This window comes from Lygodium microphyllum, chromosome 2 (assembly GCF_053477565.2).
Source record: "Lygodium microphyllum isolate KBCC chromosome 2, Lygodium_microphyllum_v1.1.10, whole genome shotgun sequence".
Taxonomy (NCBI): domain Eukaryota; kingdom Viridiplantae; phylum Streptophyta; class Polypodiopsida; order Schizaeales; family Lygodiaceae; genus Lygodium; species Lygodium microphyllum.
Genome location: NC_141136.1, coordinates 57,471,961 through 57,487,410, shown reverse-complemented (window position 1 = coordinate 57,487,410; position 15,450 = coordinate 57,471,961). Strand labels below are relative to the sequence as shown.

The 15,450-nt window shown below is 40.0% G+C and overlaps 1 protein-coding gene across 1 annotated transcript in view; it reads left to right on the top strand.

Moving 5' to 3' along the window:
* The first annotated feature begins 5,455 nt into the window (after window positions 1-5,455).
* LOC148039768 (spatacsin carboxy-terminus protein) overlaps window positions 5,456-15,450 on the top strand; it is a 151,449-nt gene continuing 141,454 nt past the window's right edge. The window contains exons 1-2 of the mRNA XM_087693879.1: window positions 5,456-5,942; window positions 6,324-8,711. Coding sequence (XP_087550005.1) covers window positions 6,392-8,711 — 2,320 coding nt within the window. The 5' untranslated portion in view covers window positions 5,456-5,942; window positions 6,324-6,391. The remainder of the gene's footprint in view (window positions 5,943-6,323; window positions 8,712-15,450) is intronic.

Here is a 15,450-nt window from a genome sequence, read left to right as displayed (position 1 = left end):
TGTTTACCCAAATATGAAGGTGAAAGCATAGTTATTAATCCATTCAAATCTTTAAGTTTCCACTTGGCTATTCTAAGGCCTATTTTCCTTGTCCCAAAAATTCTTAGAAATTCTAACTATCATGGAATTTGCTAAGTATTGGTTGTGAGTTTTGCACTTTTCACAATTTTATCTATATAGTGTCATAGGCTTGGTTCATTTATATACGTACTTATGCTAGGGTATGTCTCATTGGTAAAAGATTGGATTAAAATGAAGCTTAACAAGAGTTTGTAAGTTTCACGAGTTAACAAATAGTGAGTTGAACTATATGATGACACACTTTCCCCCATTGATGACTCACCAAGTTGACTCTCTTTATGCAACTCCTCTTCACTTGAATTTTAATCCAATTGTGGGTGCTTTAGTGGCTCTTCAAGGATGGTTTCATTATGTGGTGATGTATTAGTCTAAGGCTACATATGGATGGTTGCACTTCATAGTTTTCTTAGCTTTATGACATTTCACATTGGTCATGGTGCAGCTTCCTAATGACAATCTCACATTGATATCATACCATTTCTTCTAGAATGGCTTGTGCAAGTTCAATTGAGTATGAAGACGATCCTTCTCTTTCTTAAATGTGATGTGCAAATTATTATTGCAAAAGTGGAGCCATTTTAGGATTTGATAACTTTTTTGGGAGATTGTGTAGAAGACTAATCTTTGATGGAGCTTCAAAGGTGTGCCAATGGAGATACATGTTGAGAGAGAGACACAAATAGAGTCATTTGTGGGTACTACAATATGTACCGCTTATTCATTTCAGATAGGTATATTGTATAATGTCCCATAAAGGGACATTCACACCCAATGTGGGTGCAAGCACAGTGGCCCTTTATTCCCAACAACCTCCCACCTAGAGGCAACACACCTGAAGGTAGTGAAAGAATCAGCTAAGTCTAAGTATGTGCAAAGGTGAAAACCTATACCTATCCAACTCCCATCATCTAGCACGACAATGAGCAAACTCTGCTGCTAGAAGACCCTTCGTGAGAAGGTCTGTAGGGTTATCATCTATATATACATTAACAAGCTCAATGCTCTTGCTGTCAAGTACCTCTCTAATGAAATGATACTTCACCTATATGTGTTTTGTCTTTGCATGAAAGATAGGATTTCATGCTAACATGATAGCACTCTGACTATCACAATGAAGAAAAAGAACCTATGTAATGCCAAGCTCTCCCACCAGATGTGAGAGCCATAAAGCCTCCTTGCATGCCTTAGTGGCAGCCACATACTCTATCTCTATAGTAGACAATGCAACACACTTTTGTAGCCTAGATATCCACGTGATTGCTCCTCTTGTGAAGGTAAATACATACTCCCTCTTCCGATGGAACCAAAAGTACTAAACCCATTTGGTAGCATTTTCTTAAAAAGAAAAGATATCGCACTCACTCAGTTGTGGATTAAACCGCCTAAAGAAGTTGGGGTTGTATTGAAGTGAAGCATAGCTATCAAGAATTGTTGGGACTTGGGTAAGGCAAAAGACATATGCAGTAACATCAATTACCATGCTTCCTACTTGTAGCCTAGTAGCCACATGTAGCTCTTCCTCTACGACAAGTTTATTGTACAAGGGATGTTGTTGGATAGTGGTACAAAGCTTGACTCCATGGGTAATGATGAGAATGATGACACAATTTGTGATGGCATTGATGGTGATGCCTACACTAGTGACAAGGATGACGAGCCCAATGGCTAAAAGCCTTAAGCTATAGGCTTTTGTTTTTATTTCTTTTCTCTAAAAATGCTAAGGTCATTACAAACACATTACTAATAGCAAGTCTTGCTTCTTTTCTCCAACTTTTACTCTTTTAGCAGCTACATTTGACTTCCTTGGTTCCATCTCTTGCTCGGTGCCCTTTGGCTTCAAACTCCTTCCATCAATTTTGATTTTTTCTATTTGTCTCGTAAGATGGTAACATGACATAATATTTAGGTAGACTTTTGTTTAATAATGTAAAGTATAGTACCCCTACCCTTATCGCAAGTATTGCATATGACCCCAACATGGCCATGGTAATGTGTACTAGTTTTCCTCTCCATCACATGATCTATTAATGGTGGTGTAAGGACTATAAAATATGTTTGATCTACAAAAAAAGTTTCAAAGTTGCTACCATTATCACTTCTTCCCTTCTTCCCCCTTGTCCAATCTTATCCTCAACCAATGTATGCTACTAAAAAGGCTCAAAAACCATGGCAACTTTTGCTTTGAAAAATAAACCTATACTTTGGGAGAATAATCAACTAACAATTTGAGCTGTCAAAAGATCATGACACACAAAATCTATGTGAACCAAAAGCACATGATGAATGATGAGCACTTCTTGCCCTCGAGACATGTTGTGCATACTTCTCCACTTTTCTTGAGTTCCTGCAAACTTGTAACCATGACTTGTCTAGATTACTTTTGTAGATCAAACTTAGCAAATGTCCATACTTATAATGCAATCCCTATATAACAAAAACATTCCATGCTCATTGAATTAAATTGCCATTTCTAACATGGCAATCTATTTAAATAAAATAACTTTTAAGATAGGTACAAACATCTAGAATATGTGTGTGGCATAGTTGTGGAAACAATTAAGATCAGAACACACTATTGAGGGTGAATGTATGGGTGCATATTATTCTATATACTTGTTGGATTGCCACACTCATTTTAGAATGCTATTCATTTCACTTTGTGAATGGAAACATCAACTTGTATCAATTGGATGAGTTCATGTCCTCATTCCCTTGAGAAGGGCTACCTTGTGTTAAATGGGATAGCATGGCATTTAGTTATCAAGCCTTTGCTACCTCGATCTAATGCAAGTGTAAGTTAGGATGATGGGTAAAGTAGTCATGTTCATACATTTTGCTTTTAAAGATGATCAAGACATTGCCACCTCTTATTGAGTTAGAATAACCAAGTGTGGGCAAAGTAGTCATCATGATGTTCCTAAGATGATTAAGTCACTACTATGTCACACAAAGCCAAGTGTAATTAGTATAATTATGAGGCAATAGAACAAAAAACAAATGGTCCAACTATGCCAAATGCATTGCAAGAGAGAGGAAAAGGTGACTAAGAATGTCTTGTGATACTACATCGGTGCATTAAGGACCAGGTTTAAAAAAAAAAAGGGTACACTTTGACATCAAGGATTAGACAATTCTAGTTGCATGCACTATGAATCTTTCATGCACATCATGTATGTCACTCGATTACATCTAAAGATGCACATCACTTTGAAGTGGTGACTTTAAGCATGATGCCTTGTGGAGAGGGCATTTGTGTCATTAAAGAGATGTTGCTAAAGGGGAATTATTGCATGTGCTAACATTTTTCTATTTTTGTAAAATTGTGGTAGTCAAGGTTGATTTTGTAAGCATTGATACTAAAATTAAAGTATGAGAGGATTGTTGAGTTTGAGAGTACATGCATTGTACTTAATTGTCTTAATTATCTTGATGGAAACATATTCATGGCCAATCTATAATACCATGGCTTGGTTTAACTAGTAGATAATAAATGCATTTTACTTGTTTCTCCTATGGAAACACATTGTCATACTTAATATATCACAAGAGTAGCTTAATTTGGGAGCACATTTTTGTAATTTGAACATTGGAGATTTCCTTGCATATAATAATATTGCATTGTGCTTCATTTACCATGATTGACACATTATAAAACTATATGTGAGGGTTCTCTTTAAGGAAATAAAAGATGCCTTAACCCAAGTTTCCATAAATGCAACTACGCAATCATAAGTGTATATCATCTATTAAGGGCATCACTACTATTATGACACTATTGGCTATACTTAGCAATTGATGCTCAAATCCAAAGTGTTTACTTGCCTCAAAAAATTAGATCAACTCCACGAAAAGGATAAAGAGTATTGGGAAACAATCTATTTCCTGATACTCTTTACGCACTGAAAATCACGAGCAAGAAAAAGATGAAAGATACCATCATTGCTTCTTCTCCGAGAAAAGGAGTATTGTCCACCATTAAGTATTTGAATAGTTAAATAGTTGGGACCCTTATATTAACAGAGGGAGACAAGTCAAAAACACTTAAATGGTTCTTGCCAGAATAAGTTGGTATTTCTGAATGTACAAGATACATAGATCCCAACAAATGATGTTGCCAAAGAAGGAAATGGTCGCTTATGGAGATGCAATGTATGATCAAGGGCAAGATTGTTCCTAAATTTTTTGGTTAGAAGCCATGATATGTGCTATAAATGTCCCCAACCAAACCTTTTGACTTTTATATCAAGTTTTATGCAACATTGTGTGGAAGAAAACCTATTTTAGTCAAAGTTATTCTTTTAGATGTGCGTTTTTAAAGGTTGGAACTAAAGGAATTGACCAATGGAGTGGATGGTCCCTTACAAAGATGTAATGTATGCTCAAGGGCAAGATTCTTCTTAAAATTTTTGGTTAAAAGCTATGGTATGTGCTATAAATGTGCCCAACCAAAGCTTTTGAAGTTTATCAAGTCTTATGCAACATTGGGTGGAAGAAAACCTATTTTGAGTCAAAGTTTTGCTTTTAGCTATGCATTTTTAAAGGTTGGAACAAAAGGTACTAGTGTTTGGGTATTATGACCAATAGGGTGGATGCTTGGCAAGAATTGACCCACCTTGAAAGGCTTGTTTGGATAGGCTATTTCATTCCTTATTCTTTTAGTCTCCTCTTTCTCCTCTCTATATCATGCTCTTCTTTCATTCACACATCGATTTGCTCATTGAAGAATATGCGATATTTTAGCAATTAGTAAATGCCTTTAGAAGCACAAACATCCATTGCCCACTTGCATAATTATTAAGTAGATGAGCCTTTAGTAACCTCACTTTGTGGATGGGCACATGATCTTACTACTACTCACTCATGCTTGTGATGTGACGAGATCCCTAAAAGGTTGTGTTTGAAAGGAGAAGAGACAATATGCCACATACTAGTGCTAAACTTGACTATTCTAAAATTTAGTGGAGTCAGTCATTTTATAACAAGTTTGAGGGTTTAGGAAGCAGACACATGCTGATCACATTAGTTGTCATACTTAACCAGAACTGTAGCAAGTACTCCATGTGGCATTATCCTAGGGATCATGCTACATTCATCACCAAACAAGGTGCCACATGCAACTCACATTATTTCCTACATGTCTAGCGAGTATTGTCTGTGGCATTGCCCTAACAACATGATTCTCTATGAGAAAAATGCGACATAATGTGATAGACTAACATAATTTGTTGACGTATGTGGTTAGCGGCTAGCCTATTTTCTCTACGTAGTGTGTGACATACAAATTAACTTATGGGGTTAGCCTATTTTCTCTATTGTGAGACAATGTGACAGACACAATGACGTGTCCAAGAGTGTCACAGTCTGTAAGCCTGAGGATTTGGGTGTACATAGGCAACGTCTCGGTGAGTAGAGAGCAGACACTCGACGCAGCGAAAGTAAAAGCCCTCTACCTACGTGGCTGTTGTGCAAAGTCGAAAGGTCTGGCTATGGCGAACGAGGATTTGCACAGAACGACATAACCGTCCTCGAGTCCTGTTGTAGTCCTCGATCGGCTAAAAGTGAATACCTGGCCTTCTTCTTGATCGTACGCGATAGCCGTTGCGTGTCACCAGCCGCTTGACATTGCTTCCACTACACGTTCAAGTGGCCCTTGCCAGGGAAGAAGAAACGTCCGGCAGTGGCAGAAGGAAAATTGCGCACAGGAAGCTGTTCATCATTCCCGTGCTCGTGATCCCTCGGTGGATCTTCAGCTTCGATTCGCCTGCCTTTTGACTTTCATTGGCATACTCTCCTGAAGGCGAATTAAGCTCACTCTCTTTCCTGCAATCGCTTCCATTGCTTGTCAAGGCCACAGATTACAGGTTCTCACTCCATCTCTTCTTTTTTCTTAGGCGCTTTCTTCCGCTATCTTGGTTGCTTTGCACGTCCGTTTCAAAGAACCTTCACTTCCAGTTCCACAACAGAAGCGATTAAAACGTTCACCTTCATACTTCACTAGTAATTGCCTTGCTGGTTGTCGCGTAACATTGACGTACATAGTAGGATGATTCGGTTGGCTTGGAGATTGGTAAACCTCGATTTTGTGGATCGACATAATTGATTCAGTGTCCTGCAAGCGAAGCACAAAGGAGAGCATCATCATCTTACCTTCGATGTGTTTTGAAATATTTGCATCCATACGCTTTTCTGAGCACATGCCACTTGAATGCTGAGGTATTTGCTAAGCATTGTTATACATACAGGTTAGTTGCATTGGCCAGCAAATGTTTCTTCAGAATCATCGTGAGCCACTTTTAAATCCAAAAACCACATGATGGATCCTTTCAAAAATGGAGAGGATCATGAGCCATTGCAAGTTCTTCGACTGCATAAGTGGACTCAAGCTCCCCTATCTATATCAAGCTTCAAAGAGGCTTCATTATCCCCTTGTCGTGATATAATCTCTCTTCACTCCAAAGATGGTGAGCTTATGCTTGTTCCTTTGCGATCAGTTTCACAGACTATTCCTGGAATACCTTTTGTCCCACCGCCTCCACCCCCTCCCACTGTCAATGCCCCTAATACCACTTCACAGACAAAGGGGAGTTCAAGACTAGTGGTTGCAGGTCACTCTATCACTCCTGGGCCTGTGACGTCCCCTTATGAAGGAGAGGTCTTGTCGAGCAATGGCTCTTCATCAATGAATACAAGGCATTTTCCTTTTATTGCAGATGCTATTTCATATTGCTGGGGCTGTAATGGTGATGGTCACTGTACAGATAAGCACGTGGTCTTGTTTAGGGAGCTCCTGTTTGTGGTTGGAAGTGAGGGCCTCTTTGTACATGCCTTTGCAAGAGAGACAAGTAAGCAGGAGAGTTCTGGTTCCTTGATACATAGCGTCCATAGGGAACAAGGTCCAGAGTCATTTGTTCGAGGTAAAAAAAGGACTGTTTCAGGTAGATGGATGAATTGGGGAAGAGTGGATACCGATCCATCTTCCATCACAGGTGATCACTTTCCTGGCAATGGGAGTATGGAAAGAAATTTTATTACTTGTTTGATGGATGCACAGGTTCAGAAGAGTGCAGCAGGCATAGAGCTGAATTTTGTGGGTGATTTCCACATGCCTAACAGAAGAATAGTTTCTTTTAACATCTCTTACCAATCGCTTGCATTTTCAGCCCTGGCAGAACTTTGTGAAGAGTATCAGTGGAAAGGTCCTGGTAGTAGTACCCCCATACCTGAGCCTGGTACAGAAGGACAGTTTGTCAATTCCAATTTTGTGCAGGCATATAAGTTTAGTAAGGTTTTTGCAGGTCCATCATATGATGTATTAGGCATGATGCTCTTGAAAAGAGATTTGGCAGACAATGCCTTAAAAGATCACGGTGAAGGAAAGCTCTTTATTTTGATTTGCAAGGTTTTACACTCGGGATTAGTGTGGTCTTCTGTAGTAGAACCTGGACAAGGAGTTACATATCACAGGGCAGATCACTGGGCAACATTTACTATTTCCCGTACAAATCTGATTGGCTTACATGAGAAAGGGATTGCATGTATTTGGAGTTTATCTGATGGCAAAATTCTTGTGGAGGTTGATGTGCTGCAGCACTGTGGTTTGTCCTATACTGATATTGAAGGAACATGTCCTACTCATCAAACAGATCTTTCTGAGCAGGATACGAGTGCATGGAATACAAGTGATGCAAAGGGCACACAAAAGTCTCAAAACAGAGATGTTTTGCCAAGACAAAGTTATGTGCACTCAAAAAGCTTCACCCAATTGGCTGTAGATGCTGATTGCTCATTACTTTCTGTGATGGACTCTTCAGGGATTGTTTATCTTGTTTCAACAAAGAGCTACCTGTCAGGTTCTCCTCAGTGTAAGGGGGTTTTACCTTACGAGCGTTCGTCAACTTGGGGAGTTGCTGCAGCAGATATAGGTTCTCATTTGCCTGTGTCATATTTGGCACCAGACTCTCGATCAAAAGATATTCAAAGAAAAAAGCCAGGAAATAGGATACTTGGGTCCTCTGGGGGTTATCTTTCTAGCTGCTCAAGTGGTTTTTCCAGCAAATTAGATTTGACTAGAGCAGGTCTGCATACAGCTCGATTCATGAGAGATTCTTGTCAACCACTTCGAAACATAATCTTACCTGTTTCTATGGCTGCTCGTACCACTCTTTCTTTAAGCCGATTAGGGATAACACAGATGCTGCAGTTTGAGGATAAAGATCAGAGTTCAAAACTGCTCATTTTCAGAATGCTTTGCTTGCCTGGGAAGTTTTACGATGACAATAAGTTCAATTTGAGGTCAAGTTCATGTGTGCCAACAGAAGAAGAGCTGGATCGCCTGCAAGATGGAAAGGTTATCATCTTTCATTCACAGGGCTGCCTGCATTATGTCTCAGAAGTTGGGTTGTATGTGGTTTTACCACCTTGGTCACTACATACGTCACAACAAGAAGCTGTTTTGCAAGGACGTTGGTGGTTTACTGGTGCGACTTCCAAGTGTTCTTTGATGGATCTTCAGTTTAAATCATGCAACAAAAAAGAAGGGGTGTTGCTACAGGACTGGCAACTTGATATACTGGACAAAGTGCTGATATATGATGGATTGAATGCAGCAGAACATTTAGCAGTTGAAAATGGTGAGTTTTGCAACAACACTTTTACCTTCTGAATTGCTCTTATTTTTCTTGTTCATTTCTATTTTGGGGAATTCTAGCATCTAGGGCATGTTTTCAATGTTCTGCTATGGTAAACCTTATAATTATCAGCTTTCATGGTGGATTAAGTGAAGCAGAGCATTTAGCATTTGAAACTGACAAGTGTTGCAACAATTTTTAAGCATCTGACATCCTCGTTTTTATGTGCTCAATTTTATATTAGGAAATATTATAATCTGGGGTGTATTTTCATTGTTTTTTCATGCTGCTGTAGTTATCACTATAGATACATATTGTGAAAACTTGTGGTCATTTCATAGTTTTCTTACCTTTGTAACTTGAGAAGGGTTTAGATCCTAGAAGAATACAAAGTAAATGACCAACTGTTAGACTCTAAATTAGACAGACAAAAGGTCATGCCTATGGCCTTTGAGTAACTCAAAACGCACCACCCACACACTACCTTACACCCCCCTACACCCCCCACACCCGGCTCACCAAAGCGGGCATGCATTCAGCCCCTGCACGCTGTGGAGGTGCATCAGTGAGGCCGCCAGACTGATGGCAGCAGATCTGACCGAGGAAGATGTGGGAGAATAATGATGACTGGAATGTGTCAGATGTAGGAGGCATAAAATGGGACAATTATAAGTAGAGGATGACCAGCAAACATGCCGACCTGTTGAAAATGTTGTCTTACCAGCTGATTTGGTCGACCACTGGTTGCAATAAAATGACCAGCTGGCGCATGGCATAAGTGGCAAATTGCAATTGCACCACCAAACATTAGTGTGCAGTGTGAACAGGCTTAATTGTCTGGTGGGAGAAAATGGAGAACTGACTCTAATCTCCATCTAACAGCCTGGGCCCTGAATTGAAGAAGATGGACACGAGAGAATGAATGATAGACTAAAACAGTGACAGAGCTCCCAAAGTCCCTGTCTTGACTCAAATTGAGGCTCATAAGTGGGAGATATCCAAGAAGAAGACAACAAATAACATGTTTGCTAACACCCCCACCTCCCATCCCCTAGAAATTGTTTCTAAGCAAAAAGATAAACTTAATGTAATCTATCTAATGATTTCATTTACATGGATATGGTCCTTAAGATAGATGGCGATATGCTATCTTGAACATAATTTGCTTATGTTTCCAAGTTATACTTTTGTATGGCTAAGCTGTGCTTCACGTGGCTGCCTTGGAAGTTGGCTTACATTCCCACTCGGTCTTCATCCAAGACATGTTTTTCCAAAGCCTTGACAGCTGCTGTCATTATTTCTGATCACTAGGTTACTTTTAGTGTAAATAAGCTATCTTTTAAGTTTAATCTCTTTTGTGTCATCTTTAGTTGTGAGGCTTAAAGAGAACTAGTAGAAGTTATTATTCTTTCGGGCTGCTAAGTTGGCAGACAAATTTGGAGGGATGTGAAGGTACTAATAATATGGGAGGAAAGAGTATAAAAGCTGGCAGGGGAGACCTTGCCTTGGCATTTGCACTCCCATTGAAACTTAAGAAGAGACTTGCAAATAAATGCTTGAATAGAGATAAAGAACTCAAAGTATATGACAAACACAATGAAAGCAATAGATCTCAAGGAGAAGAGAACTTAGAGTGATGGATGAATGAATGATCAGGCTGGATGTTGGTATGATACAATGGGCCTCAAACCCTTGTGTCTCGGGTAGATGAGGGATGAGATGAGCTAGAAGAAGAGTTATAGATCGCGATGATAGCTCTAAGAGTGTGGTGCATCTTGAATGGATACCAAAATACAATTGGCAATCTTTGATGATGTTAGAAAGTTGGTAGCGGTTGATGTTCAGCTAAAAATACATTACAAATTGATTAGCTCTTTGAAATAGTCCCAAAACATGTAAATTACCAAAAGTTTCATTAAATGGTACATGGTCCTAGAGAGTTTCCGTGTCCTGTAAGCCAAACCCTAATTCGGAGGGGTATACTCATCTGTAAATAAACAAGCTGCCCACCATTCAGTCTCATCCCTTGTCTTTAAGGTTTTAACCATCAACTCTCCCTCCATTCGTTGTCTAGCCTATTAGGATTGTTGCCACATCATCACTAGCCCCTAGCATCTTGTCCATTGCTATTGCCCTATTGTCTAGCCACTTTGAGTGTCACAGGGATGTGAAATTTTGAGATGCTTTAATCTTGCCGATAACATTTGATTAAGATATTAATCAAATGTGCAAGGTTGTTTAGTACATGTGATATACATGGCAGTTATTTCATGGTAACAAACCAAGGATCTCGACAATACAGTGGGTGTCAAAGGCAAAAGTTGTGATAAGTTATGGTGGCTAGGCTTTGGGGGTCAGTTGGTGTGAGTTTTTACCCTAGCAGAGTAATTTGGCCAATAAGTGTTAGTGGTGGCTCTAGGGACTAGTATTAATTAATTAATTAATGTTAGTCTAAGGATCAATAGAGGTTGGGGACCGCTCTAGGTTGCAAATGGGCTAGCCAATTAAATTATGGATGGGCACATTTAATTTTGGGTAGGGTTAGAAGGGTTGAAATTAATTTTTAGGATTATTTAAATTTGAAAATTAATTAAATAGCTGAATAATGCTGAAAAATGGGTTTAGAAGGTTGCCACTTAGCAAAAATGCACATGCAAACCGATAAAACTTTTTTGGGGGTTGATTCTTAGCCATTCAGTTAGTTTACATTATAGCCTAGGAGAGAGATGGAGGTTGTTAGAGAGCAAAGAGAGGCTACTGATGTGATTTGCAGCAACTATGGATCAGTCCTATAACAAGTGATAGCAATTTGGAGCCCTCTAGGAGCAGGTGATAGTTGCCCAAGGTCTTTTTGGTGTAGGTGATAGCATGTAGGAGGGGGCAGCAGTCTTTCGAGTTGTCCTAAGCTGTAGATGTTTGAGCAAGGCAGCAACAGTTTTTTCAGTGTTTCTCGCGACGAAACTTTGAAATTTCTCTCTCTATAGCATTCTCTCTCATTCTTCAGTCATTTCTCAAGTTATCTCAGCATTTTCCAGTAGTTTGAGCCATCAGAGAAAGAGATTTCAGTCAATCTTTGTTGTAAACCCTAATTTACAATAGAAATCAGGGTCTTGACAGCCGCCTCGGGGTGCGTGCTCAAAATTGAGGGCTAGGACTTGAATTCCAAGAGCTGAAATTGAGAAATTTCAGGGAGATTCGAGCAGCTAACTAGGCAATATGAGATATGAGGTTGAATTTGTCTTTCGAGGAGCAAGGTGAAGGCCAATCCCCAAGCAAACCAAGGGGCAAATTGGTTTGGAGGCTTAGTCAGTTTTGATAGCAAGAGACACTTGGATTAGCGAAGGAGGTTAGAGGATCTCAGTTTTACTCTTTCATTTGCAATATAAGATAAAGAAACACCGCAAGGGGTGCCAATTTTGGGGCCAATAGGGTGTCCAATGTCCAAGATATGAAAGTGGTAAAGTGTGCATTTTTAGTTTATGTGAATTTTATCCTTGCTGTAATTAGTGCTAAATTAGGTTATTTACCACTTTATTTGAGAAGGAAGGCTGGTTTAATGGTCCCATCGTTGGGATACCATCAATTCCTTTGAATTGGTGGGCTTGAGGCACGTGATTGAAGGTTAGAAGCTTTACTTTAGTGCTGAAATTGTATTCAACTGAGCATTACAACAAGAATGTCTTTAGATAGTGAGATGGGATCAAGCAAGAATGATGTCTCTTAATCTGGAAGTTCACAAAAGTGTTGGGGAAAATGCAATGCCTGATCCTCGACAAGGCACGGAGCATGCATAGCAAGCTGAGAATGAGGGAATTGGACAAGAGGTGGGTCATTTTGGGTCTCTTGAAGCTGATGACGAGTGTAAATATCAGTTGAGGACAGCAACTGAAAATGTCTATGCAATTGAGTGTTGGGGAAAATGCAATGCCTGATCCTCGACAAGGCATGGAGCATGCATAGCAAGCTGAGAATGAGGGAATTGGACAAGAGGTGGGTCATTTTGGGTCTCTTGAAGCTGATGACGAGTGTAAATATCAGTTGAGGACAACAACTGAAAATGTCTATGCAATTGGTAAATGATCCTTAGTTTATGCGCTTTTTGAATCCATTAAAGAAGGGTAGCAAAGGCAAGAAGAGGAATTTGTCTTCAAGAGCTTCGGGATAGTAAGATGTATCGAAGGAAGAGCCAATATAGCAGCAAGATGTTCCAAATGTGGGTAGTGAGTATAAGCAAATGATGCTAGTGGGGCAATTGATGCATATGCAAAGCCAACTTGAAAGTGCCAATTTAATGCTTTTTGAACAGCAGGGCATGTATGCAATTATGGGGTAGCTAGGTTACTTTGGTGGTGGCACTAGTTTCCATGATATGGTGTATCAAGGACCGCATATGGGGATGTATGGCACAACTCCTTATGGTATGCAGCAACCAATGCGTGGTATGCAAGGCCCAATGTATCCGGGTATGGTTGGTAATATGCATAATCCTATGTATAGCAATGTTGGCATGATGTTGGGGCAGAAAGTGGCAAGTTTAGCAATGTATATATGCAGCTCATTGTGTTTGGGACTCATGGTATTAATGCTGGCCATACAAATGCTCCGTATAGTATTGGTCATGAGGAAAAAGACTGCTAGTAATGCATGCAATGTATGGAAAAATGTAACTTGGTATGGCTTGTAGTATGGAAATTCCCATACATAGTCACATGGCATTGGTTCAAAGTTTGCAAACAAGAATGTTTCCTTATGCATCTAGTGTTCCTAGCATGTCAGGTACACATGAGGTGCTAGTCAAGTGGATGTAATGTTGCATATTAGTTAAGTTGGAATTGCAGCAGTGTGAAACTATAAATCATTGCAATGCTTAAGGGAAAGAAAGTCGTATAACCTAGTTAGAGGTAAAGTTTCCATATGCTTCTTGGTGAAGCTTCAACATTGTTTTACTAATAGATGCAAAGTGGATGAAAGAGAATGACTTGGCAGACCATCCCCAGGTGTTGCAACTTTACCGAGATGCCTTTCAGTTAGAGCCGACTTTGGTTTGGGCTCAGTCAGGTTTAGTAGAGCAAGGGTCCGAAGCATTGCTTCATGCTCAAGGAAGGATAGCACTCCCTCTCCACTAGTTGTGGACAGGTCTAATATGTAGTGGATCTTGGATGTATTCAGCATGCATCTAGGGTATTGTGTTGATAGTATGTCTGCCATGAGGTCACTACTCAGTGTACTAGTCATTGTAAGATGTATGCAGATGAGTATAAGTTTCACCCGGGCACTGAAACTATACTTTTGCATTAGTTTGTGTCGAGTTGGGCATGGGTTTTTGCCTTAGTTTTAAGATCAAATTCTGATCTGTTTTTAATCAACTTGAGAACCATTGATGGTCACTTTTGGGATCAATTTTGCATTGATTGTTGGTCAGTTTTTGCAATGAGTTTGTGATCCGTTTGAGGTCACATTTGCAGTAGTTTGGGATTAGTTCTCAGATGAGCAAGTGATCAGTCTAGGATCAGTTTATGCCGAGTTTTCAATGGTTTAGAGCTAGTTCCATGGACAACAGCATGTTAGTAAATGCCATTGATAGTTTCAGCCATGGTTTATGCTGAGGGTATACTTTACTATGATTTTGAAGTCGAAACAGTTGAGAAGCATGAGTTATGGATGTATCCAATGGGTTTCTAGCAACGGTTCTGGACTAATTTTCAGTTTTATGTTATGTATATACTGGCTGGAAAATTTCAGCAGGTTTGGGGCATATGGCATGGTTGAACAATAGAGGTCAATGTTGTAATTGTGATGCCTTATTGGAATTCTAGTGCAATATGCTTTTTCTTTGGCACAATGCAGTGCAATCAAGAACGATTGCAGGGATTTCAAGGGAGGGGGTATTTGTCACAGGGACGTGAAATTTGAGATGTCTAATCTTGCCAATAACATTTGATTGGGATACTAATCAAATGTGCAAGGTTGTTTAGCACATGTGATACACATGGTAGTTATTTCATGGTAACAGGCCAAGGATTTGTCAGAGTGAAGCAATGTGGAAGCGAATGACTGTGACAAAGAGTGAACGGAGAGAGAAGAGAGAGAAAGAGAGTGAAACGCAAAAAATCTGCAGTGAAGAATGCCGTATAGGAATGCAAAATTATACACGGGTGCAGAGAGAATATCTACGTATGTCTTTGCCTTGAAGACCTCGATCTCCGTCAGCCTGAGTGCTGTCTCCATCACCAGTAGGCTGTCATCTGTTAGATACAAGTGAGTGACAATGTGCTGGAGGATTGCTATAAATAGCAGAAAAGAAAATGCCAAAAAATGACCAGGTCGGCTGTATTAAATGCAGTTGACTGGAGCAGACCTGTCCGACTGCCCCTACCTGGCTGATTGCAGACTGCCACTTGACATCTGTCTTGGTTGCTGACGTGGCTGCTGCGTTGTCCTGCTCTGACTTGCCTTGCACACGGTAACACTCCTAGCTGTCCAGGAAATGACAATCTCTAACACCCCCTCTCAGATCCTGGACAGGTCATAAGATTGAGGGATTTGGCATGCCTTCGAAGAAGAGCTTGGGGAAGCGCCTTCGTAAACAAATTTGCAAGATTATCCTCTGTCTTGCAGTACTCCACATCAATGGTCGCATCCAGAAGCTTCTTCATAATAAAGTGGTACTGGATCTCTATGTGCTTCGTCCGGGCATGGAATACAGGATTCCGTACCAAGGCAATACAATTCTTGCTGTCGC